General features: G+C 41.1%; 1 protein-coding gene across 1 annotated transcript; it reads right to left on the reverse strand.

The window, feature by feature from the left end:
- Positions 1-9,209: 9,209 nt before the first annotated feature.
- Positions 9,210-27,211, reverse strand: hmmr (hyaluronan-mediated motility receptor (RHAMM)). Its single transcript, XM_080746749.1, has 20 exons — positions 27,105-27,211; positions 25,848-25,946; positions 25,670-25,761; positions 25,194-25,271; positions 23,907-24,095; positions 23,293-23,379; positions 22,052-22,163; positions 21,369-21,442; positions 21,010-21,083; positions 19,966-20,333; positions 19,285-19,433; positions 16,482-16,620; positions 15,972-16,068; positions 14,662-14,778; positions 13,279-13,461; positions 12,941-13,171; positions 11,830-11,890; positions 11,559-11,735; positions 9,871-10,039; positions 9,210-9,266 (listed from the first exon to the last, which is right to left on the reverse strand). Exons 1-20 carry the CDS (start codon positions 27,148-27,150, stop codon positions 9,247-9,249), a joined length of 2,562 nt encoding a protein of 853 aa, XP_080602875.1. The 5' UTR covers positions 27,151-27,211; the 3' UTR covers positions 9,210-9,246.
- Positions 27,212-27,808: the final 597 nt, after the last annotated feature.

Below are 27,808 nucleotides of genomic sequence, written 5' to 3' on the forward strand. Positions count from 1 at the left end.
GCTTGGCTGTTAGTAGATTGGCAATTTTTGGACATGGGGACAGGGACGCAATAGGGCTTGTGTGGTTACACACCCACGTGTGAAAACTACATAGGCCTATAGCAATATCATCAGGTTCAATCTCCGAGAGAGTACAAGACGATTTGCCAGAGCAACTTGATCTTAAGATGGAGTCTTAGGCGTATGCGATCTTCCATGATAGATCGTGTTCAGTTATGTTAAGGGGTGAACATCTTTCCAATTACCACTTACTCCCCAAAGGAGTGTTATTTCACTGGTCTTATTCGTTCTGTATACAAATGACTGCAGAAGCAATACTTCCAGCAATTCTTACCATCAAATTGGCTGGTGACATTGTCACTGTGGGTTTGATTCGTGATAACAATGAGACTCACTGCCGTGCTAGAATAGCACAGTTTGCAGAGTGGTATACCAAAAACTGTCTTTGATTGTAGAACTGGCAAATAATTGAACAGGCAAGGTCATAATCTGCACACTTCTCCAAGGAAAATAAGATATACGGTATAATAAATAAACTGTTAGCAACAAAAGAGACAAAAGACTACCACCCACTCAAAATATTTTGTATGCAGGTACAGTAATACATTTAACTGAGAGAGTGTAGCCTAAGCCCCCTCAACAGGGGGTCCGGGACCCCTAGGGGGTCCTCAGAGTTACTACAGGGGGGCTGCCAAATCTTTGTGATAGGATCATTCTTTTAAATTAACAACTTGAACCCTCACATCCCTATTCTGAGGAGAACTTTAGCCAAAAATAGCAGATCTACAAGCGCAAGGCGTTGAGAGCTTGTAGATCGGCTAGTTACGGCAAATAGGTTTGGTGTAAATAAAAAAAAAAGAGCAGACCAAGTTAACTTAAAACACAAATCCAACATAGACTAATGACAGTGCTGTCAAACATGTCTATGAATCTATCTTCTCTATCGATGAAAATCTGCATCATAGTCCGGAGGATAATGACCAGATTTTAGGTGAATCATTCACTTTTTCATACAAGCGTGAAAATTGGTACACTTGTACAGTTTGGGGCCCTGAACATTTTCAGATATAGAGCCATCGCAGAAACGCCCCCTGGTGGCCATTACCAATTAATGTATTTTACATCATAACTGCTGAACTAAACATGATAATACAGAATAGATGATGTCTAGACCTATGTTTTGATGGTCAAGGATTCCATTGATATCACGTAAAACATCATAAACTGTCCAGGTGAATAGTTAATGGTCAATTTGGTGATGTTTTGAGGTAGTCCACTGGTTTTGTTCGAACATTTTTCACTTTTTCATAAAAGTATGAAACTTGTTACACTTGTACAGTTTGGGACCCTGAACATTGTCAGATATGGAGCCATCACAAAAACGACCCCTGGTGGCCATGGCGGCCATTTTAATATCCGCCATTACCAGATAATATATTTTGCATCTTATCTCCTGAACCATACATCATAATACAGAATATGTGATGTCTACACCCATGTTTTGATGGTCAGGGATACCATTTATAATGTGTACAACATCATAAACTCTCCAGCTGAATAGTTAATGGTCATATATATTCATGGCGGAGGGGTCAATCGTGATACAACTGGATACGCGAATGACATCTACAAGTTGGACACCACCATAATGGTCTGGGCTTTAATTAACACCAGAGGCCCTTGAGAAAACACATGGTGATGTCATCCAATGGGAAAACCCTTAAAATAACACAGAGCGATGTCATTAACTGGGTGATGACGTCACCCAGTTCACATCCCAGGCCATTCTATGCCCAGAGCCAATCTGATGGGCATAAACGGGCATATGTCCAAAATCTTGAGGATTGGCGTATTGGTGAGCTTCACATGACATTTCAGCCAACCAGACTATGGGCCAATCTCAAGAATTTGTCAAGCTTCACGTGACATCATAATATCTTACTATAAAACTGTGTGTCTCGTTCGGTTTCCGCATAAGTGTTCGAAAATGTTCATGGGGATCGGTGGATTGGTGAGCCTCACATGACATTTCAACTAACCAGACTATAAAAGGGCCTGATGGATGCGTCTGTGTAAATCGGTGTTGTTAGGAATGATGTCAACGGTTTGTGTTTTGTGACATCAGAGACCAGATCTCTGGTCAGCCTAAATAAGATGTGACGCAGTTTTTAAATGTTGCATTTAGTCTGGGTATGACCAAGAGAGAATTTTGAAAGAGTGACACAGCGATATGTAGAGATTGAGAAGGAGACAGAGATTGACAGAGAATATATCAAAACCAAATCTTTCCACCTCACAATTGACAAAGAAACGCCTTCCAATTAACAGTGCAAGTAGTTTCCATACGCCTTCACATCTCAGATTCTCCTCCATGAAGACATGAAGACAACAACCTCTACTGTCAAAATGATGAGCAATGGACAGCTCCCCTCATCTTCCTTTGTAACCAGTCTGAAACGAGGAGACACAGACCAACCAGGATCTTGTGAGGACTTCATCTCAGCCAGGAGAAGTACTGAAACATCTGATAACTTACACAGGAAGGAGAAGAGCTTCATTGAGGTATCGACTCTGAAGAAACACCAGTGTGTCCACAGTGGAGAAAAACCCTTCCACTGTGAACAATGTGACAAGGGTTTTAATCAGCTAGGCAACCTGAAGACACACCAGCGTACCCACACTGGAGAAAAACCCTTTGTGTGTAAACAGTGTGACAAGAGTTTCAGTAAGCTAGACAACCTGAATACACACCAGCGTGTCCACAGTGGAGAAAAACCCTTTGTGTGTAAACAGTGTGACAGGGGTTTCAGTGAGTTAGGTTCTCTGAAGACACACCAGCGTACCCACACTGGAGAAAAACCCTTTGTGTGTAAACAGTGTGACAAGGGTTTCAGTAATCTAGGCAACCTGAAGACACACCAGCGTACCCACACTGGAGAAAAACCCTTTGTGTGTAAACAGTGTGACAAGAGTTTCAGTAAGCTAGACAACCTGAATACACACCAGCGTGTCCACAGTGGAGAAAAACCCTTTGTGTGTAAACAGTGTGACAGGGGTTTCAGTGAGTTAGGTTCTCTGAAGACACACCAGCGTACCCACACTGGAGAAAAGCCCTTTGTGTGTAAATAGTGTGACAAGGTGTAGAGCCCTTTACCTGTAGGTGCTCTAACGCGAGGGGCAACAATGGTTTAACAACACTCTGAGATTGACATATTGACATGACATCATTTCTAGGAAAGGATAAAATAAAATAAAAAGTCCATATATGGGCATTCCCAGGAACAAAATCCCTTTATGCCCATAAATGGAAATTTCTGATGTCATAAATCCCAGGCCCTGACTGGCCCAAGAGCCTGCTTTACGTTGATTTACACCCTACCTTCCCCCAAAACATTAATATTAAGTCCATATATGTATATGGATATATATATTAATAAAGGATAAAATAAATAAAATGTTCATATACACATACAGTATGGGCATTCCCAGATGATTCCCTGTTAGGATACCCCTTTATGCCCCTATATGGAGATCCCCAGGCATCAAACCCAGGCCCTAACTCACCATGGCTTTATTTTATTTTTTATGATGCAAAATACATTAATTGGTAATGGTGGAAAGTAACATGGCTTGGCTTTCCTAATTAACATACGTTTTATGCCCATATATGGAGATCCCTGTCCCAATGTCATCAATATTAAGGACATATCTGGGAATGCCCATATTTGATAATGCTCATATATGGGCATGTTTTGACATAACATTGTTGACTATCATGCAGGGGTCTCCATATTCATATATAGTTCACAAAAAAGGAAGAGGAGAGCAAACGTCACTGTATTTTTTTCAAAGGCTGCAGATGGAATCATTTCATCTGCATAGCATCCATGTCTATTATGGATTCTTCTGTTGCAGTTGTTTCTTATATATATGCCTTCATGTTATGAAGTCATTATTTACCTTTCTCTGATTGGCAAATGCCACCCAGCAAGCTTGGTCTTGAGTTATTCAAAAAAGGAAGAGGAGAGCAAATACCTCCAACAAAGGATGCACTGGTGCAACACCTCAAAGAGCAGTATACCAAGGAGTACCCTGTTGGGGACAAGCATTTGAGGTGGCATCAGAAATGCCATCGTGGTCAATTCTTCCACAGGCAAGCCAATCTTTCCTTCAGCTCTTAAGTTGTGGCTGCAAGAAAGGCTGCCAGGGGCATTACAAATGCAAAAAAAAAAAAACGACAACGACAACAATCAATCAATCAGTCAAACAAAAAACATGAAATATATGTGCTTAAGAAATACATTTGAACAAGACAATGAAACCAAATTTATGCAACGGAGGCAAAATATTGTGATTTCCTTCTCAAATCACTGAATTGACCATTAACTATTCAGCTGGACTTTATGATGTTGTACAGATTATCAATGGTGTAGACATCACATATTCTGTATTATCATGTATGGTTCAGGAGATAAGACACAAAATACATTATCTGGTAATGGCGGATATTAAAATGCCCACCATGGCCGCACCAGGGGGCATTTTTGCGATGGCTCTGTATCTGAAAATGTTCAGGGTCCCAAACTGTACAAGTGTAGCCAAGTTTCATACTGTTATGAAAAAGTGAAAGATGTTCAGACAAAACCAGCGGACTACCTCACAACATCACCAAATTGACCATTAACTATTCACCTGAACAGTTTATGATGTTGTATATGATATCAATGGAATCCTTGGCCATCAAAACATAGGTCTAGACATCAACTATTCTGTATTATCATGTTTTGTTTAGGAGTTATGATGCAAAATACATTAATTGGTAATGGTGGAAAGTAACATGGCTGTCATGGCCACCAGGGGGCGGTTTTGCGATGGCTCCATATCTGAAGATGTTCAGGGCCCCAAACTGTACAAGTGTACCAAATGTCACGCTTGTATGAAAAAGTGAGCGATTTTCGTCACTATCCTCCAGACTATCACACATTTATACAATATCTAGTGGGGGTCCCTACTTCATCTCTCTCAGCTAAGGGGTCCTTGGCCTGAAAACGTTGATGACCCCTGGTGTAGTGGACCAAATTTGACTGTGTTCATCCAACACACCACTAGTGGTCAGTAACAACAGGTTGCTTGGGGATCAGCAGGTGGCATATGGTGTTTGTGTTGCCACCTCTTGAGCTGGCCTGGGACACACACCACAGCATGGGGTATTATACCTACTGGCTAACTCCCCTCTCATCTTGCAATAGCATTGCTGTTCTCAGAGTTCAGAGCAGGTCACATACTGCAAGGTAAGTCCTAGAGTGCAGATGTCCTCAGCCCAGTCAACATACTTATGGCTATAGGTCATCTCGTTGATGAGAGGGCCATAGTATTTTACGCTGACTCAAGACCAGGTAGAAGTGAGGAGCCGTTAGAAAAGGGATTCATGAGTGAATATTCGATGCGTGTGTACTCAGACCTTCAGACTTTCTCTCTGGTACCTGCTCTGCTGCCCTGAACTGACAAACACTGGTTGGTATATGTTTCTGTATTTCCTTCAACTGTTTTGAAATGCATATCTATGTCAATGATTGGGTTATTTTCGACACATCTGAACGTAACTCACCCAATATGCCATGGATTGAATAGCCTGTGGGCACACTGCCAAGAGTGATGGGGGTTGTAAGGTAAGCCAGACCCACAGCCAATGTGAAATGTGCTTTGTGAAAGAAACAGTTAAAGTGATTCATTCTCCACTCAGTGCTGTCCAGTAAACTTTAAGATCTCAAATAAAGGCTCTAGTCTAGCGGGTCTGGCCCACTATTAAGGTTGTCTCTCTCCTTGACCGGGGATACATTCAAATTCAAAAGCCAAAATCAGCTCTGAACAATAATTCACACAAGAATCAAGGGAATCCAGAGGGTCACTCATACAAACAGTGAAATGCTGGCATGACATGCTCTGCAACAATGTGCTACAAAGAAGATAATGATAAGAATACTGGACTATAACAAAATAAAGAATATGATAAATACATAAAAATAAAACAGATTAGACCATTTTCTTATTCCATGCCAGTCCTAACAATAGAGGTGGAGGGCATATAACTTGGTTTCACTTTTTTTGTTTAAGTGAGCATGCCCTGCAAGTTCTATTAGAACAGAATTCTATATTGCAGCAGAATGTAACATCCATTCCATGTTCAAGTAGGAATTGTGCAGATTTGAATAGGTCTGACAAATTCAGCACATAACGCCAAGGTCACTGAGAAACCATTTTGTACTCAATCACACAACATAGGCCTAAGCTTTCACTTTGTTCGCACTGGCTGACAGTAAATTGAACAAAGTTAAATATATTCAACAGCAGACCTTTTTTCATTGAGGCTTTTCAACCCGGCCTACTGTATGCAATAAAGAGGCTAAAATCTTTGCTTTCTTCAAAGTTCTTATTTGGAGTGGGGCACCGAGGTGGATCACCAAGAGCTTCAAATCCGACTAGGGGTGCTTTGCTGCATGTCATCCCCTCTCTCTCTGGAATAAGGCATAAAAAGCCTTTGTTGGGGTTGGTGAAGTGTAAGTATCAATCTTTTCTGCATATGCCAATAAATTACCATCAGGAATGTATGTTAACTGAAGAGCTGCTCAATTCTTTTCATCTGCTCTATTACGGCGTAGCATCTCAGACAGACATATCACATTGAATCCATCTCAAAATTCACCTATAGTGCAGGTACATTCATTGGAAACTAATTCTGTAATGCGATCAACTGACAAAGCCATGCTCTCTCATTTGGAGTTTTATAATGAGAACCCTGATAGCTTTTCATTCTTTATCTCAGCTCTTCTTCTCAAGCTAGGATCATAAAGTGTTGGACGTGTCCTTATTTTCTTTTTAAGAGGTCTTCCTATGGCGGTGGTACCACAGGCTGTGTCCATGCTTTTACTGCTGGTGCTGTCGACGTCTTTCTCAGCGGTAGGCTCCGTCCCCACACAGCACCTGTGTGGCTCTCAGCTGGTGGATGCTTTGTACTTTGTATGTGGGGAGAGGGGTTTCTTCTTCAAACCCAACCACACAAAACATAAGCGAGATCTGCAGCCCCTGCTCGGTAAGATTTTAATCAGGGTTCTTCTGCTTTTGACCCCTCACCAGTGGGGATGTTTTTGACCCCGATTCTGGTCAGACTGACATGCATTTCCTTCTGGGGAAATAAAAGCTCTCTGGGGGAACCCGCTGGCCTACTGGTCCAGGCGCATACCACATACCAATTGAATTGGCATTGATGCCCGACGGCGTCGCCAGTTCGATTCCCGATCCGGACGACCTTTTCCGCATGTCACTCCCCGTCGCTCCCCCATTTACTATCCTATCCAAAAAAAAACTCTGATACATGTTTGATAATATAAGTATCAATTTAATTTAAAGTGTATGTTAATTAAGTGTATTGAAGACTATTTTGGAAAACTTTAATGTTTTCAAAGTTTCCTTTTATAAAGTCACATGTCACGATGTGACACGTTAAGCTTGTAGATGAAAATATCCCCCTGATGTTGTACAAATGGAACCCCGGGTTTAACATGTGCGACGTCGCCTTTGATGGCAGGAGTCGTTTGCCTGTGCAGTCGCTACCCACTGTGTTCCAAGTTCAAATTCAGTCTAGTAGTGAGGATGCCAATTTGTAAAGTCAGCTGGAGAAAGAACGTTGGGGTCATTCAAACTATATCATTAGTGAACTAAAGCTTCAAGCTGCCTCTCTTGAAGTTAATTGTGACAATGTTCTTTTGGTTTCATATTCAGGACCCTTTACAGCATCAGATGTTAGCAAATGGAAAAAGAAAATCTGAACCAATTTTATATTCTAATAGCTTAAATGTTTTGGCATTTGTTGTCTAATCACTTCCAATTTCACTCATGTATTCAGCACTCCATATGTTCTGCTCATAGAGAATATCGGAAATGTAACCCTTTTTTGCAAATATTTCATTTACAACACCTTTATTTTTAACTGTGTTACAGTTATGTGCCATGTTCATGTACCGAATATTTTTGGGAGAAATCACATAGCTACATACTACTAAAGCTACTAACCTTGGAGTTTACACTAAACTAAATAGAACTGATAATAGTCAACTCACACAGGGCTATGGAAACTTGTCAATTTCAAAGGGTTCCCGTCTAAGCGACCTAGACAGAAGAAAGCGTCGAAGGCCTTGTCTGGACACAATAAACCCAAGGTGAAGCGAGGAATTGTGGAGCAGTGCTGTCATAAGCCTTGCAGCATTAACCACCTGGAGAGATACTGTGCCTGATCGATGACTCCACAGACACCGCTCATACAAGTCTTTTAGTGCCACTGTGGCCAAATACATGGTGAATGTGTCTTATCAAATTCTGACAATAGCAAATAAAGCAGCTTGAGCTTTAACCCCAGACCATGACAAGATTTGACATTGTGTGTGCTTTGTGGCTGGAACTCAGTGTGTTGGTATTTATTGTGGGTGTGAAGTGAGTCTACTGTCAGTGCAAGAGTGCCCTCTACTGACTGCAGTAGGCCATGCCCAAATCACAGTAATGAAAATAATGTCTGGAGTGGGAATGTCAATTGAACATTTATTTCACAGTCAAACGCTCTTGACATATATATTAAAAAAGCTTGAAAAGGAAACTTTAGCTACTTAAAAAAAAAGGAAAGACATATTACGAAAGAAAATAAAACCTGCATTATTTTTCAAAGGAAATAAAATCAAATTAACATTAAAAGATGATTAAAAAAATAACATGAATTGTATAGTAAAACAATCATGAATTCTAAAATGTTGACTGGTGGAACGAATTCTTCCTTTTCCCCCCAGCAGCAGCAGCACACTACCTTATGGACCCCCCTATTACATTTTGTATTTCTGTCTAGCCAAGTCCCGAAACCAACCCCTATCTGCATTATGACTGCACTTGGGGTATAAGTTGGTCTGAAGTTAGGAACATCTACACTGACACGGGAAGTTGTCTTTCTTGTGGACACTATAAAATGTGACACTTTCGGTGACTGCATCATATAATGCGTACGTTGTTTGCTCTGTGGCGTGCCACACCAACTTATGCACGTAAATAAAAGTGCCTTAAATGACAGTTCCGTGAGTGCTTTCAGAGATTCTCTTGTTAAATGTTACTTTCCCGACCGTGAACCCGGTAAAAATGCTCAGAGAAGTGAAGATATATTTGGAGTCGTGCTTGCTTCCTTGATGTAAAGATGGTCGAAGACCCCACCTACAAATAATGATGATTTCCTGGAGGACGGAAGAGAAATAGATTCAAATTCCACTGCACTATACCTTCATTAGCTTTCTCACAAATACACACTGAAAATCCAAGCTTCCATGCAAATGGTAATTTTCAAATGGTTACAGTTATCCATGCTCATTGCTCAAGAAATTAAATTCTCACTAATCTACTTATCATTGTTCCGTCTTTGAAGAGACTGGTTTGACACGGCAGGCGGTTGGTCAGTTTATCACTACTTACTAGGAATGGACGATAAGCGATTATCGTTTATCGTGATAAAAAACACTCACGATAATCATATTGTGGCGATTTCATTTATCGTAATTTCAACCTCCGTCATGCACTGGGACCATTCACCTTTTATTTGCCGAGCTGCATATCCGGTACCACTAAAACCCTCTATAATTGGTAAACAGACACAGTACTTATACGTATTTGATACGTATTTTCCCCACTCTATCAAATGTCTTTGCCAAAAAATAGCTGATCTAGATCTTGTTCTGCCCCATGATGATGGATTTTGATTATCGCATTAATATTGTAAATTGGGATTTCTTGTGTCTCAATAATCGTGATATGACATTTTCATATCGTCCCTTCCCTACTCACCACCGTCTCGGAGGGTGCCCGGCGTTGCTGGCTGTTGGTTCTCTTTGGTGTCGTGCTGAAAGGCTTTTCTGGGATCAAACCTGCGGCGGGCGGCTCCAGGGTGCTCCGACCTAAGCTGTTCCAGCTGGGACTTCTGCCGACTCACCTGGGAACGCAGATTTGACACCTCCTACAAAAACACAGTATGAAGGAGAGATTCACATTGACTGCAACATAAGCAAAGCCTGGTGCATACAGAACCAACCTCTCCTGACACAAGTAGTCAGGAAACTAGAGGGGAGAGGAATGACAGCTCATATAGCACAAAAACACATTTCTGTGCATGATTTACATTTCTATTTAATAATGCAATGATTGAATGTAATTCAATTACCAGCTTATTTAAGTGCACACACAAACATTCAACTGATGCAGGTTTCTATTCCATACGTTAATTGATATATTGATTGTGTATAGATAACATACTGTATCCTAGTCTGTATATTCATTCATATAGGCAACTCATTGTTGATAGACCAAGATATAGGCAACTCATTGTTGTTAGACCAAGATCATTAATAATGTCTTCATATATTCACAGGTGATAGATAATTCATTCACTGTACATCTTTTGACAATACATAAGCCTAATTCATTCATTCATTCATTCTCATTCAAGAGGAACAGGCAGCTCAGCATTTCATTTTCATTATTTTGGATCTTTACTCTAAAGCCCGATTTGTGGCCGATGTATGCTTGGAGCTTTGAGGCGAGCAACAGGTTGGAATGTGACGAAGTATAAACCCGGGCTTCATACACAACAAGCAGTCGCGGAGAGGAGACACGACACCCATTTCATTCTCACCATCGTTGCTATGACATCTGAATTTACCTCACAGGGTGAATATATTACTTTATTACCTGTAACTCCTTGGTGGCTGATTTCAATATTATAATTGCACACTGCAAAATGCACGGCAGCAGTGCACTGAGGGGCGGACAGTCGCAGTGCACCGACTCGCACGGCCAATGTTTTTTTCAATCAGACGATGCACAAAACTAAAGTGCATAAGGTTACCGAACATATTTAGAAGTTTGCAATTAGTTATTATTACTCTGCCGTATCCATATGCATTCCATTTCCCTCTAGGCTCTGAGGTCAGTGTGACAGAGTCACCGACACAATGTTGTGTGCTACTTTTCATGGTCTGCGTTAAGTGTTTACCGCTGAGTAGGCTTGTCACGGTTTGAGATTTTTAACAGAAAATTTTCCTCGTCAGCGCTGGCATTACAGGTAATACCGTTTTCAACCACTAGGTGTCCTGTTCAACACACGCAGGTGGAAACCTCCAGTAGGATAGTTTTTAGTAATATACAGTATCATGGTGTTACAGTGCTTTTTTTGCAAACTGTTAATAGTTACCAATCAAAAAGCCTCTTTGATACAAAGATAGCTAGGCAGATATCTAACCGTTGCGCTCCTCGCGAATACTATCGCATCAAATCGCATACTGTAATATTAACAGGCTTAATATTAACCAGCACTCGGCTAAACTCCTGCGGCGGCGACCGTTTAATTGTTATACCGCGCCCATTCCCCGAAATTGCGTTGTAGTCATTTCGTACCTGCGTACCAAGACCGAGACAAAATGGGTACAGGTTGACAGGTCTGCTGAAGTAGTGACTGTGTGTGTGCTACTGTGCTTCACCTGTTTAAGTGTGAGGTTCTCGTCCTTCAGCTTCACCATGTGTTTGATCTTCTGCTTGTGATTCTGATGACCCAGAAGACGAGCGTAAGCTTCAGCCAGACGGTTCAACTCCTCCTGGTTAGACCCGTTCATGTTGAGCAGCACGTCTCTTTCTGCAGCGAAGCCATTGAGCTGTTCCTGTATGAACAAAACAACCGATTGTTATTTACAAGCATCAATTACTGAAATTCCAATTTTAAGCTTTTTACATTTTCTCTAGGGGAAAACTCACCTGGAAGGGCTTGACTTTAGCCAACAGCTCATCGTATAGTTTCTTCCACTCGGAACCTGAACTGAGAACACAGAAGTGAAAATACTAGGTATTAGTTTCTTTAGTCAGGGTTAAATTGCTGTAAGGCAAGATTTGGGCCTTCAATGTGTCCAGTGGTTGAACATAATGCTCTCTGACAGAAGTATGGAAAGAATTCTAAGGAGCCTGCAGGCATTGTTGAATGGTTGCAACAAGTCCAAATATCCAAGCATTATGGCCTTAACCTGGAAGAGAGGGAGCTTATAAGACATTTTTATTATCGTTTACCTACCCGGTGATGTCTTTGACGGTGAATTAAGAATCCAAAAATGAAGGAAAAAAGGTAATGAATTAATCAGAGACCTGATTTAAAGGAGTAGTTCACCCCCAAAATTATGTTTTTTTCTATTGATTACTCACACCATGGAAACTTGAGTTCAACCATATTTTTTGTTTTTTGTCACATTCCTAAGACAACAATTTGTTTAAGATACATTTGCCCCCCATTGATTACGGATGGGGACCCAAATGCATTTGGACTTTGAAGCCCTACATGAGCGATGTTTTGGAGTTTATGGACGGATGTTTCACATAGTTTTGCTGTTAAATCAGGTCTCTGATTTAACCTGTTGGTTGGGCAAGTCGTTTTGGAAAAAGTAGTGTTTGGGTGTGGAAGCAGTCAGAAATGTTTCATATATTTTTGATAGCTATGCATTTTGTAATAGTGTTGTAATGATTTTAAAGCAAAATGTTGTAACATGGATGAAATGTTTAAAAGTTAATAAAAATAATTGAAAAAAAAAAAAAAAAAAGAAATGTTTCATATAGCAGGGTTGACTTTTGAGCAGCAGAAGGTGCTGTTGGTTCTGCAGTTTGAGCATGTCCAATATAGTAGAAAAGGCTGTACAACCCACAAATGGGACGGAATTTTACTAGTTGGAATTCAATTCCTAGAACCTAAAAGGGATGATCAGACATGATCAGACAACCCAAGCCTTTATCAGCCGTCATATTATAGTTAATGAAAAGGACATATGGTAACGTACTTGACATTATGCAGAACTCGATAAGTAAACTCTTTAAACTTCCTCACCTGTCTTGTGCTTCAGCTACTTGTCCCTCAAGGTCCTTTCTCTGTTCCAACATTTCCCATTGCAGGGTGACCTTCTCCTGAGCCAAAGTCTCCACTTGGTCCTGCAGACACGTCATCTGTTCTTGTAGCTGGTCGACCACGGTCGCGTGGCTTGCTTCTACAGACTTCGCCTGTTCTTCAAGTTGGAGAACCAGGGATGCATGACTTGCCTCCTGAATCCTCTTGAGCTCCCTACGGTACAGTCAAGGAAACGAAAACATTACAAATGACTCGGGACATGAAAAAGTCGTGCTTGGTTCCAAACGAAACCTCCAAGTGCGATGATAAGTTGTACGTACCGCGCCCATTCCTTCTGAGCAGCACGGTGTCTGCAGTCTGCCTCCTCCATCATCTTCCTGGCATCATCTTCTTTCCTACGAATCGCGGTGGCCATCTCGTCTTTCATCTGCTGAGTGACTCTCTCCACCTCCTCCTCCAGTGTTCTTGACCGCTCCTCTGCTCTCTGTAGAGCCTGTTTGGTGCTGGAATTGGGAAGAGTTTTTATTGCATTAATTTTTTTTATCTCTTCAAGTTCAAGTCAGTTTATTGTCTGTTTACACAGACATTTGTTGTAATGTGCATAAAGTGCCAGCCTACTAAAAATAACTAAAAAGAAATACACCACAATAAAAACACAGACACATACAGACTACAACACAAGACCAGCAATAAAACAAATCCACCTGGAAATTATCCAATTCCAAAATTCTAAACGTATAATGCCAAAAATGTTGTTGTAATGACCTGCAGGACGAGGTGGGATAAGGAACTTTCCTTTCCATCTTTCTGTCAAGACAAGTGCTATCATCAAATTGATGATGACAGCAACAATTTTTTGGGGGGAAAATACATTAAAATAAACAAATAAATAAATAAATAACACACCCAGAGTGATGTGAGCGGTGCCTTTTATGAGTTAATTTCATTAACATCCCACAAAGCTTAGCCAAAGCCAGGCTTTGCGGGACATACGACATTCACACAAAGCCAGATGTAGGGGCGGTTAGCACCGCTCAGAAAGTGTGCGAACAACTGAACAACATGTCATCTTTGTCGAGGGACAAGGTCGTGTGACAAAGGCTTAGCCGGTTATTCTATATGTTAAAATGCAAAGGTCATGAAAAAGAAAGCCTATTAATCAAACTGACGGTCCATTATTAAGGTTAAAGTTATACCATGTAACTTTTTTTATAAAACAAATCTTAAAATTGTCCTGTTAACTGTTAAATCGCTAAAGTTTTAGAACACCCACTCCGTTATTTTCAGCTTCTAAAGCCTTCTCTTTATATGTTTTCTATGATCCTGACCGGGGCCCGGTTTTCGCGGAAAAATTACGTCATCATACACTACCGGCCAATCACAGCGAGGGTTATACACTGCCGGCCAATCACAGCGCATCTTGAAGTGGGGTCGCTATCACAATAGGGCGGCCATATTTGTAGGCGCCCGTGTGTCTCTATACTCGGGTGAAGGAGTCCGTTTCTCCGGAATGCCTGAACGCACAGGAACCAGGGACCCCTCTAAAGATAGATCTCGGTGAGGTGGAGGCAGACGCGGGGGTGTGAGGCCCGGTCCGCGGCGAAAAACGGCCGAAAGACGCGGACGCGACCGCGGTTTGCTATAGAGCTACTGACCACTAGTTGAGCAACTTACACAGTATAGCTTTAAATACAGACACTCACCTCTCCAGCTCAGCAGCAGTGTCTCCTGTCTTGTGGAGGGAGTCGGCGTGCTGCTCCTGAAGGGTTTTCATGGCCATCGAGTGGTTCTCTTCCAACGCAGACAACTCCCTTATCTTACTAAACATGACATAAAAAAAGGTTTGATGTATTAAAACAAATGTTGACATTTCATCATGACAAAAATGTAGCTTGTTCCACCAACAGAGTTTCTCAACCTTTTTTCTGCATGGGCACGTTTTCATGTCCCAAGAATACATGGGCACACCAACATAATACAGGGGTGTAAATATCGTCGGAAGAAACCTTGTATCTCCAAGTTTCAAATGTGTACGTTTCTTTGCAAAGTAAAGCCCTGCTTCATCATACAAGGCTGCCGCACAACAGTAGTGAAACAGCTAATCTACAAGCACACAACGCCTCGCGGTGCGAGGCGTTGTGTGCTTGTAGATCGGCTGTTTTCACTAGTTTAAATCATTTTTAAAATGATAAATGCAATACTGTCAAGCAGTTTCAAGGGGCACACCAAAGGTCCCCAGGCACAGTGGTTGAAAAACACTGTTCTAGGCCTGTGTAACATTTATGTTGCCACATTATGATTTTGCTAGGGACGGTTCCTCCGAGACTCAGGGATACAGTCGGGTACAGTAAATGGTACAAACACATTTATTGTAGAGGTCAAGATGCTACAACCAGAATAGATGGCTCTCTTGAGTGTGTGGGAGGGTGATGCCAGAGTGACCAGACAACCCACCCTCCTCCCTTTTGGAGAGCGGATCCTGAGGCTGCTGCCCTGGCTGGTGTTAGTGTCACTGGCTAAGGGTCGATTCATACTCCACTTTTAGAGTCTAATTTATTTTGGTTCGGCTCCGTCCAAACCAGTGGTTCTCAATCTTTTCAGACTGTGACCCCCAAAATAATCATATTTTAACAACTGGTATTTTAACTTGTATATCACGGTTCTGTTGTGAAAATAGCAGATCTACATGCAGTCCTTAAAATGTTCGCTTTAGAAATGTGCAGATATTAAACTGTATGTTAGTTTGTTTACTGTTGAGTGAGAAAACCATGTTACACATTAAGCTAATCATCTGGGGACCCCCCAAAATACCTTTCCGACCCACAGGTTGAGAATTGGTCTAAACTATGCTATGGCGTCATTCGGAGACGAATAATTGACGTTACCCGCCCCCCACCCCCATGATTCATCACATCTTTTAAAACCATCCACAAAATCCCTTTACAGTAAAAAGGTCCATTTCACATTCCATTAAGCGAGGATTAGCCAGTGTGCCTGGTGTTTAGATGAGTACCTGTCAAGCAGGGCCCTGGTTTCATCCAGCCGTTGCTCCAGCTCTGCATGGTCCTGCTGGAGGCTCAGGAACTCCCCCTGGGTCTCCACCATCACACCTAGGGATGGGACCATATGAAAATGTCATATCACGATTATAGTGATTAAAGAAATCGCAATTTACGATATTCTCGCGATAATCAAAATCCATTATCCTGGGGCGGAACATTTTCCCAAAAAAAATATATATATATCTCACAAGCAACGCATTGTGAGCTTGTAGATTTTGGCAAAAAAGAAAAAGAAAAGAAGACTGCATCAAGTATGTAAATTATAAGTACCTTTTACCAATTATAGAGGGTTTAATTGGACCAGATATTCAGCTCTGCAAATGAAAGGTGAATTGATCCCAGTGCATGCCAGAGGACGATATCACGATAAATTAAATCTCCATGATACGATTATCGTGAGTGTTTTTTTATCACGATAAACGATAATCGAATATCGCTTATCGTCCCGTCCCTAATCATACCTCTACGACTCTGTTCCTGCTCCTCCATGGCAGCCAGCTCTCCCAGAACCTCCTCCATCTCGTCTCTCAGGTCCTTCATGTGCTGCTCCGACTCCGCCTTCTCCTGTTGCAGCAGGACAGACAGAGAGGCGACAAGGGCCTACAGGAACACAATGAAACACATTTTGAACCACTTGTACCCGTTTTAGGTTTTATACCAAAAATATTCAGTCTAGTACCACAGCATTGCAAGCAGCGTACGTGATCCTGTGAAGCTACTTGTGAAATTAAAGAGAGGTTTGTCATCTCTAAACCTTCGAGCATGTCATAGCATGTTTTCCTGGTGCCTTGCCCCGCAGCGCAGGTAAGGAAAGATTAAAATCTATTGCATTTTGTGCCACCCCTACAAAATCTATCCACTCACACATGTGAACAGTATTCACATGTGCGAGTGTATAGATTTTGTAGGTGGATACTGTGAGTGTGAATACAGTATAAAACGTTTCATATCACGATTGTTGTGAAAAAAGAAATCACGATTTATGATTATAATCCTGGGGCGGAACATTTGCCAAATAAATAGCAGATCTACAAGCTTTCATGTTGTGAGCTTGTAGATCGGCTATTTTTTGGCAAAGACATTTGATAGAGAGTGAAATAAAAAAAAAGACTATCAAACACGTATATTATAGGGGCGCCCGCTGGCCTGGTGGTCAAGGCGCATACCACATACTAGGCTATGATGCCTGCTGGCGTCGCCGGTTCGATTCCTGATCCGGACGACCTTTGCCACATGTCATTCCCCATCTCTCTCCCCATTTCCTGTCAGTCTACTGTCCTATCAATAAAGGCATAAAAAGCCCAAAAACAAACCTTTAAAAAAAAAAAAAAGAAATTGATATTATAAGTACCTTTTAACAATTATAGAGGGTTTAAGTGGCATCGGATATGCAGCACGGCAAAAAAAAGGTGAATTGATCCCAGTGCATGACTGAGGACGAAATCTCCACGATACGATTATTGTGAGTGTTTTTTATCACGATAAACGATAATATCGCTTATCGTCCCATCCCTAGTTCCAACTATACTCATAGCACGCCCAAGCTGTTGATCATCATTTCAAGTTTTACTGAATGATTATATTATGCCAGGCAGTCAGAATGGGTAATTAGATACACATCATCTATACTGTATATCGTATATCCTCCTCTTTTAGATAATGGTGCTGTCTAGACTAAGGGCTGGCATTTCTGGGCTTCTCTCCTCATTGCTTCATTATTCTATATTTCAGAAGTTTCTCCATCACTTACTTGACTTCTATTCTCCGTCTGAATCAATTTATAGTCTTCTTTGCCTCTCTTTGCTTTAGATCTTGAATGAGCAGTCCTTCATGCATTCATCTTCTCCTTTTATCTCTGTGGGTCTTACATCTCACGTCTCCCTTTCGCTTCATCACTTACTCTTCTGTTTGGAACTATAATATCTACCACAATCCTGACATCTGACACAATCTATACATTTGTACTGGTACTAAGCTTTGGGTTAATTATAACAATAGCTGCAAGGGTAGAGAGGCCGCTTGGGAAACGGCAGGTCCCTGATTCGTGTCCCAGCCCTGGTTTGTGTCTGTGTCCCTGAGCAAGACACCAACTGCTGCTGACACAACCACTAACTTAGTAACTGCCGTTACTTAGGATGGAGGACACATGTCACCGTATGCGTAAATATACAGTGACAAATACAAAGGAGTGAGGACTAAATAATTATTACGACATGATATAATTCCTGTGGTATATCAACAAAAAAAAGCTCAACCCTGCCTATCACAAGTGGATGGTGGGTTGCGGGACACAACATACTAGCCTGATTTCAGACTCAGTCCGCTCAGAGAGTGGGTGGATCTATGGGCTGGAGCCAGGCAAACAACCTACCGAAAATGTATCATCATTGCAATTCACCATGCGCAATTAGGGACGGGCATTTGCACCTTTTGTGCATGGAGGCAAAACAGGACAAATCAGTCATGTCCACAGAGCCACTGCCCAGACAGAATACCATCTGCTCTCCCGTTCGAATTTAGTTTGTAGCTTCAAGATCTTTAGATCTAGTACCACAGCATGGCAAGCAGCGTACATGATCCTGTATGGCTGCAGTTCAGGCCAAAGGTGGTACTGCAGCTGAAAATACTCAGAGCCATTCAAAAATGAGAGGCTCTCTATTCATGAGTGGTAAACCTTTTGAAAAACGTTTTTGGGACATAAACAATATGACATAAATACTTTTTAAATGCATGGTGTATCACCTTTAAAATAAAGAGTAGTTTGTTATCTGTTGGCTGTTCAACTGTCGAGTAGGGATGGGACGATAAGCGATATTATCTTTTATCGTGATAAAAAACACTGAAGATAATCGTATCGTGGAAATTTAATTTATCGTGATATCGTCCTCCGTCATGCACTGGGATCAATTCACCTTTTATTTGCGGTACCACTTAAACCTTCTATTATTGGTAATAGGTACTAATATACGTACTTGATACAGTATTTTTCTCACTCTATCAATGTCTTGTACCAAAGTACAAGCTGCGACGCATTGTGGCAAATGTTACACCCCAAGATAATGGATTTTGATTATCGCAACAATATCGTAAATCACGATTTCTTTTCAATGCTCACAATCATCGTGATATGAAATCTATACATTGTCCCATCCCTACTGTCGAACCTTTCCCAGCATGTCTTTATGGTATCTTCTGCGGGTAAGGAAAACATTGAAATCTATTGCGTGTTTTTGCCAGCCCTATAAAACGGTGTAAACTTTGTACCTTTTCCTTCTGCAGCTGCTCGGTTAGGGCAGCGTGGTCCTGCTGAAGCTGCAGCTGTTTGTTCTGCTCCTCCCTCTCCACTTCCTGCAGGGCTCCAAGCTCTGCCTCCAGCTCCTCCACTCGCCTCAGGCCCTCCTGCTGTGTCCGGCCTAAAACCAAAGACACAAAATAAATACAACACAAGGGACAAACTCGACTCCACACATTATGAATTTCCAAAACTTTTCCAGAATATTTAATCTAATTTCCAGGCCTATAATCCCTATATAACAACCATTCGGTGCAATCTATTACTCCCACAGTATGTACAATGCACAAAGACAGGCAGTGTAGCAAAATAAAGCGTAGAATATGATTGTAATAATGGTGATAGAATGAGATTGTAGATCTGTTTTTGTCACATACTGTAGGCTGCAATTATGCCTGTCTCGCGATGTTATACATGTTTTAGAAAATGTTTTTTTTTATGAACAAAATGAAGAGCCAATGCATATCCAAATATTTTTCAAAGACCTTCCAGGAGCCTTGATCAATTTCCAGTACTGGAAAAAACAACTCCAATTTCAAAATATTTCCAGGAATTTCATGACCGTGAGAACCTTGTCGAAAATGTTATTTGAATTAAAATAAAGAAAATAAACTCAAAACAACACAAAATGTGCCACTTGATTTAGTACGCACTCATGGCTTCTTCGTAGTGCAGGCGCCTCTCTGCGAGTTGGGATGTTCTCTCGTCCAGCTCCTGCTCGGTTCTCCTCAGCACGTCCCTCAGTCTGGTCAGCTCAGTCTCCTGTTGGCTCACGTTGCTCAGGGACTCCTCCAGGGCCTCGCTGGTCTGTTTCATCTGGACCTTCATGTCGCCCAGCGCCTCCTCTGAAGACCTCAGCTCCACCTCGCAACCGTTCAGTCTCTCCTCCGTCTCTCTCAAAGTGTCCTGGGAGGCCTGAAGCTTTTGCTGGCATTCCACCAACTCCTCCTCTTTCTGCCTCACAACGCTCTGGAAGTGTTGCAGTTCCGCAGTGCGCTGCTCCACTTCTCTCTCTAGTTCACTGTGCACAACAAGGATTAAATTAATTAGTGTCACAGATGTTTTAGAGTCTAATATTCAGTATACAGATCCAAATTAAAAAATATATATATTGTGTAAAAAAAAGCATTGCAGATGCCATAGCACCCCAAATCACAACTGACTTCGGAAACTTCCCACTGGACTTCAAGCAACTCTGACTTCAGAAGCTCGACATTTCTCTACATATATGCCCTGATGAAGACCCTGAGTGGGTCGAAACATGTTGGCTTTTATTATTTTGTTATGAAATAAAGTACACAGCTTTTACGTCCGTTCCCCTCCTTTTTAACTTTGAGTGCTCGGATCCTTCTTCTCTTTTTCATTTCTCTATTATAAATCCTTGTTTTGAGTGGTCTCGTGTAATATTGTAAAATATGGACTTTTGACTTTCATGAGCTGACAGTATGCTATAACAATTCCATTTTTTAACAAAAACAGGTTTGGGATAATTCACTGAATGTGCAATGTATCTAGAATGAAAGTTTCAAGAAAATGCACTTTACACAATATCCTTTTTTTTTTTTTTTAGATGGATCTGTAGTAGTGTGGCCATGTTTCTTCCCAAAAATAACTGATCTACCAGCTAAAGTATTGTGATACACTGTTAGCTAATAGCTTGTAAATCAGTTATTTTAAGTTAAATGGCGATAGCTTACCATAGTTTCTCCTGCTGGACATCTGTCGCGGTTCCATCTGGCTCTTCCCTCTCATTACACTGCTGCCGAAGGTCCTGCAGGCAAAAACTATGTTATTATCGCTTTCACAGGACATGATTCAAAAAATATGAATGGACATTGTGCATGTACATGTATTCACAACATATTAATTGAGGAGTATATACTGTATGTTACTATGATATAGGATAACTGGTCTTCTTCCGTAGTAACAGTAAATGGTTATAAAACAGAAATGAAATAGGATAACTGGTCTTCTTACGCAGTTAGAGCAAATGGTTATAAAACAGAAAAGGGTGATACACTGTCTCAACTCTATTAAAGCTAAATGAATAGCTCACCTGGATCTCCTCGTTGGCTTTGTCTAGATAGCCTTGCAGAGCTCTTACTTCTGCACTCAGTTCCTCCATCAGTGCTGGAAAACATGTGTGTACAACATGGCATGATGTAGGGCAGGGTGATGTGGATTGTGGACTAAATCAAATATCCAGAGATATTCTACCAAATACGTTAATGTCAATGTTGTAATTATACTTGGGATGACTATTGGTTCTATCAAACAGTACAAGAACATTCACCCTAGTTCAGAAAATTACATCACTGCTGTAATACAGCCTTTCAAACCAGGACAAACACTTACATACCATATATCACATTATACTATCCAAACGATATCTAGTCTCATATGACAATTATTGATATGTTTCCCACATAACATAGCAAAGAAGAACATAATTCAAAACACACATCTGTGCACATTCTCTGTCTGGACTCACATTGCAGTCTATCCATCTCATTCTCCAGCTCTTCATTCCTTGAATTAGTTGCTTGTTGGAGATTTTCTGTGAACAGTAAATTACATTATAGCCCTTGCTCTTTTTGTTAACATTTTAGTTTAAGACCAGGTTAACCATTTTGTAGACTTAGTAATTTGCTTTGTCATGTACTTCTTTTAATTTATAGTGTAAAGAGATAAAAAAAAAAAAAAAAAAAAAAAGTAACCTGCTCTGCTGGTAATCCTTACCTAGATCACCGTTTCTGTCCCGGAGCGTTGTGAGGGCAGTTCTAGTGGTCTGCAGGTCCGTTTCCAGCACCTTCAGCTGGCCTTCTGTAGTGATGTGCAGGTCACTTAACTCCTGATACAAACACAGAAAGCCCATACACTAGTTCAGGGGTTTTCAAACTTTTTTGACTCAGGGCACCCCTGTAAATATCTTTTTCATCCATGGCACCCCTGAATTACACCGTTCATTTTTAGAATCTTACATCATATTGGAGAAATATCCATTTCCATCAGAACTGACTGAAAATAAAGTTATACTTGACGTTTAACCACTTGAACCCCAGCATCCCTATTCTGGGGGGAAGGTTCACCAAAAATAGCCGACCTACAAGCTCACAAGTTGTGAGCTTGTAGATCTGCTATTTTTGGTGAAGAGTTACCGTAGATGGAAAAAGAACTCATCAAGTACCGCACAAATCAGGCCTGTTTTACTAAGCATAGTGAAGTGATAATTCCAAATATTATCAAATTATCTCATGGCACCGCTGGACTGGCATCACGACACCCAAGGGTGCCCCGTCACCCACTTTGAAAACCCCTGCACTAGTTTACACTTCAGCACAATCCATTGCAGCAAGTGTGATGATGATTATTGTCTTTCTTTGCGCAAGGTCAAGTTAACAGTATATTTTGTATTATTCAAAAATGGTACAGCACCACGACCGGTTCAGATATGGGGAATGACAACATAGTTCTACAGCTGGAAGTAGGACTGTCACAACTATTACATAATCATCTAATTGCAATTATTTGAGGTAATCGCAATTATTTTGCATGATCGTCATACTCATTTCCATGTTGAGAAATGTTCATATAGTTTCTAACACTTTCCAAAAGTAGTGGAAATAGCAAATCTACAAGCTCATATTTAATAGCGTTATTCTTTATACATTTATAGTGGAAATAGCCAATCTACCAGCTCACAACGCATCTCTTGTAGATCGGCTAATTCCACTATAAATGTATAAAGAATAAAGCTATTAAATATGCCAGTAATCTCTTTGTATATGTAGGTTGTAATATATGCCCTGTACAACTTCAAAGCCAAAGTGTTCAGTGAGAAAAACAATTAAATTGTTTATTGCAATTATTTGTGTGACAATGAATCATCAAGTAAAATGCCATAATTGTGACAGCCCTAGCTGGAAGAGAAACAGGAAGTTACAATCTGTTGAGGCGCCTTTGCATCCCCCATAAAATACCTTGTTTTTAGCGTCTAAATTGTTCCTGGCCTCCATCAGCTCCATCATCAGAGAGTTGATCTGTTTCTTTGTCGTGTCAGCAGAAGCCTACGGATTAAATAAAAACAGTTCTCGTGAGGTTTCATTATTTATAAACAAACCAAGGGCGAAGATGAGTGTAACAGTCCAGAGTTCCCACACATTTTTACCAATTCATTTCCAAAACCAGAATATTTAACCCAATTTCCAGGACTATATAACAATAATTTAGCTCAATAACAGGTCGCTTACTCCTATGCGCAATGCCCAAAGACAGGTAGTGTATGCCAGTGGTTCTCAACCTTTTCAGGCCGTGATCCCCAAGTGAAAATAGCAGATCTACATGCTCACAACGCCTCGCGTTGCGAGGCATTGTGAGCATGTAGATCGGCTATTTTCACAATTTTCACAATATTTGACAATTTGGCCCATGTTTAATTTGTCATTTCTGAGGTATTTTTTCCCAGGACTTTCCAGGACCCTTGATCAATTCCAAAACTTTTCCAGTACTGGAAAAATATTTTTGTAATTTCAAAATATTTCCAGGAATTTCATGACCGTGGGAACCCTGAACAGTCAGATAAGCACAAGCAGACCTTGTTCTTCAAGAACTTGTTGGCTTTCTTGAGCTCAGCCAGTTGTCTCTCCAAGGTGGCCATGTTGGCAGAGAGGGCCGTCTTCTCCCGGACCGCCGTCAGCAGTTTGGCCTGCAGCTTTTTGAGCTCCTCCTCCAGAGCCTGGAGACGCTGGTCCTGCTCCCCACGCTGCTGCACCAAGGAGCGGATCTGGGAGGAAGCGGGACAAATAGATCAATTAACCTAAAAAAAAAAAGTAGCTGGCTTCCTGTTAAAATTGTTTTAAAGCAGTGGTTCTAAACCTTTTCAGGCCACCACCCCCAAAATGATCATATTTGAACTGGAGACCCCCACCCTGACGAGCACTACTTGGAGTTGGATTAGTTAAGGCATTACATTTCGTTTGGTTTTACACGATTCTATTGTGAAAATAGCAGATCTACATGCTCACAACGGGGGTTTTGAGTGAGAAAACAATGTTTCACATTAAGTTAATCTAGGGGTCCTGACCCACAGGTTGAGAACCACTGGTTTAAAGAACAACTTCACTAGCCTGACTACCAGTCTGAATTTACATTTAGTTTCACTCCTGAACATATATTTTTTTTAATGGGCATGGCTAGCGATCCAGGTACTAGAGCCAGGCTACAACTTCACCCAAGCTTCATATACAGTAATTGGTCCTCAAAATGCCCTGTAATATGGTAATGGTACCATTTCTTTCTTCTCCGTCTTTGTGTGTTCTCTCTATAGATTGGATACAATTTGTATTTTCTGTTTATGGACAACACTATAGAGAGAGACCCGTTACTGAACAAACCTTCTGAAGCAGGGGTTCTCAAACTTTTTTTTATACCACAGCCCCATATTATTAGGGAAATTATTTGGCGGAGTAACAAAAACCATATTGAACATAACTCCTAAGTAAATTGTATAAGAACCGCTGAGCTAAAAGCTTGTGTGAGCCTCAGCCTACTATCTGCTTGTTAGCCTCAGGATCCAGCTTGTGTCTTGTGCGTGCAACAACACTCGGTCAGTGGAGGCGGACCTTTGTGTGAGTGAGAGGAGTCAAGACGTTTCTTGATCATTTCTTATTTTTTTGGTTGCCAATTCATGACCCCAACGGCACCTTCCCACGACCCCACTTAGGGTCGGGACCCATAGTTTGAGAACCGCTGTTCTGAAAGCAATTGATGGAGCTTTATTGATCCCGCAGGGGGGCGTCAGTCGGCAGATTTCTATCAGAATAGTCGAGCTTTTAAACAAAAACGGGGTAACTAATGCTTGTTTGATGTGCGAGTTACTTGCCTCCTTCTCCAAGACCCTCTGCAGTTTCATCTCCATTGTAACACCACTTCTTCCTTTCTTTGCACTGGACCCTTCGACCTGCGTTATGACAATTCATATTGAGAACCATAGAAATAGATGCATTTCATTATCTCTAATTGAGGTCAATCCTGAGGGGGTTCAGGTCTGGGGCGGGGCTCATTTCAAGATAACCCGTTAGAAAATGACACAGGTAATTTTGTTTTTGAAGGTTGTCTTTGGAATATTGTCTCAAATATTGATCTTAAAGACCTTTCCCACCAAATGTTTGGTGTGCCCCATAGTCATATTGTATCTGCATGATGGAGCAAAAGGCATTATTGTCCGTGTCCGTCCTGTTTTGCTTACATCGAGGACCATGTTGGAGACAATTGCTCTCACTTCTACTTAATGTTCTCATTTGGATTGGTTGACTTGAAATCAAATCAGTCCACACTCCACACCGTGCCACAACTTACAAGGTGATCAGCAGACATGGCTCTGCGTGCTGGTGACATGCTGACACTTCTTGAGGGCGAGGGTGGTGGTGGTGGTAGGTGGCTTGCAGCAGCTGCAGACAAGGAGATGGTAATTAAATGTCTCATCAAGGAATAAAGCTAAATAAAATCATTTTAAACACTTGAATGTCTGCCTCACCCTCCTTGGCGAGTCTGAACCTGTCAGATCTGTGGAAGGTCACAGGTCCCTTCACCTCAGTGGGTTTTATTTCATAGTCTCCCGGAGCGGGAGCACAACCTGCATGGGGGTAAAATAGAATAAATAAAATAAGTAAACTCATAGTACGTAGTACAATCATGTTGCGATGCCATGTGTGTCTGTTCTTTTTGGCAAAAGACGCTGTGATGCAGATTATAAATTAAAGACAGGGCAACCAATCATTAAATGTTGGGTTACTGAAGTTGTAAAACATATTTCACCTATAATGAGTAATGACACGCCTAAATTAAAGACTGAATGTCAAGTGCTTATTAATTGAACTGATAAAAGTAAAGAAATAACTAGTTTGCCACAGCAACAGCAATCTAGGGACCCATTTCTGCTTTGTTTTTGCAACACCACTACATGTTTAGGTTAGGGCAGTGGTGCTGCCGACAGAAGCAGAATCTGTGCCAAAACTGCCATCGTACATTTTCAACTGCTTCCCCACCCCAACCCAAAGTAGACAATCCATCCATCATAGCCAGGTACTTTTCCTTTACAGGGTCATGGTGGAAATGTTGGAATTCTGAGCCTATACGCAGCACTGCTAAGTATGTTAGGAGCAGTCAGTGGTGTAAAGTAACTATAGTACTTTTACTTGAGGTATTTGAACTTTACTTGAGTATTTCCAATTTCCAGAAATGGGACATTTCTGCACGATGAGTATTTTCACTCTGAGTACTTTAAGTACATTTTGATACCAATACTTTTTGAATCCAGGACTTTCACTTTAACAGGGCGTTTGTACATTGCAGTATTTATACTTTAACTAGTTACTTTTACGTTGAATACTTATTCCACCACGGTAGCATAAAGAGCGTAATATACCTAAGCTGCCTGTGGTGGAAAGTAACTACATTTGGTGTAAATTAAGTACATTTACTGAATTACTTTGCAGATATAAATTATAATATTATTAAACATACATAAACCACTTTTAGTCCTATTTTTAAACATTTTGTACTATTACTTTTGGTACTATAAGTACATTTTGATGCCAACACTTATATATTTATACTCAAGTACATTTTGAATTCCAGAATTTTACTTGTAAAAGAGTATTTCTACATTGCAGTATTGATTGATACTTTTACTTAGGTAAAACATGTGAGTACGTTTTCCACCACATAAGCTGCTAACAAACAGTAAAGCTGGCTAAGTCTGCTAAACAACGTTACTTATTGACTTACTTACCAACATGGTCGTTAAACCGCTTCAGTGGAGCTCTTGCAAAAGACATAGTTGTTGAAAAATCAATCAATAAATAGAAATAATATCAAAAAGTGCGTGGAGCTCGAGACATAAGGACTAAAGGAGGGGCAAACAAAACAAACGTCTGCTGCGTTACATCAAAAATGGTGCCTGACTGTTTGAGTTCAGCGCAGAAATTTTCAAATTTATTCTACGTCACACGCGCTTCTAGCCAATGAGCTCCTCGTCAACAGATGCCTGACAGTCAGCCAACCAATCCGCCTCGCGGAAAGCCTCTCAGCCAATTGGAAAAGCTGGTGATGCATAGCTCTGGTCCAGAGCGTCAGCTGCACTCTGACAGGCGATAGCTAAAAGACTGGACCAGGATTTCTCAGCCCCTACGAGGGCTCAACTTGAGTCAAAATAAACAAAACTACTTCATTACTCACCAAACCAAAGGTAGTTTTGCGTTTTTGAAAGTCTATTCTCCGCGGTGGGTAACCTCTCAGCACCCCACCCACTCTGTAAATACATTTTTTTTGTCATGAAATAAATTGCACCCACCTCTAGCCGGGAGCGAGCCACCGCAGACACAACCGGAAATAAGCGGCTGTCGAGTTGGATCCTATGGTTGGATCCGATCATGCGTTTTATTTCATGACAGAAATAATGTATTTTACAGAGTGGGTGGGTGCTGAGAGGTTTTC

Source organism: Nannobrachium achirus (assembly GCF_963921795.1).
Source record: "Nannobrachium achirus genome assembly, chromosome: 17".
Taxonomy (NCBI): Eukaryota; Metazoa; Chordata; class Actinopteri; order Myctophiformes; family Myctophidae; genus Nannobrachium; species Nannobrachium achirus.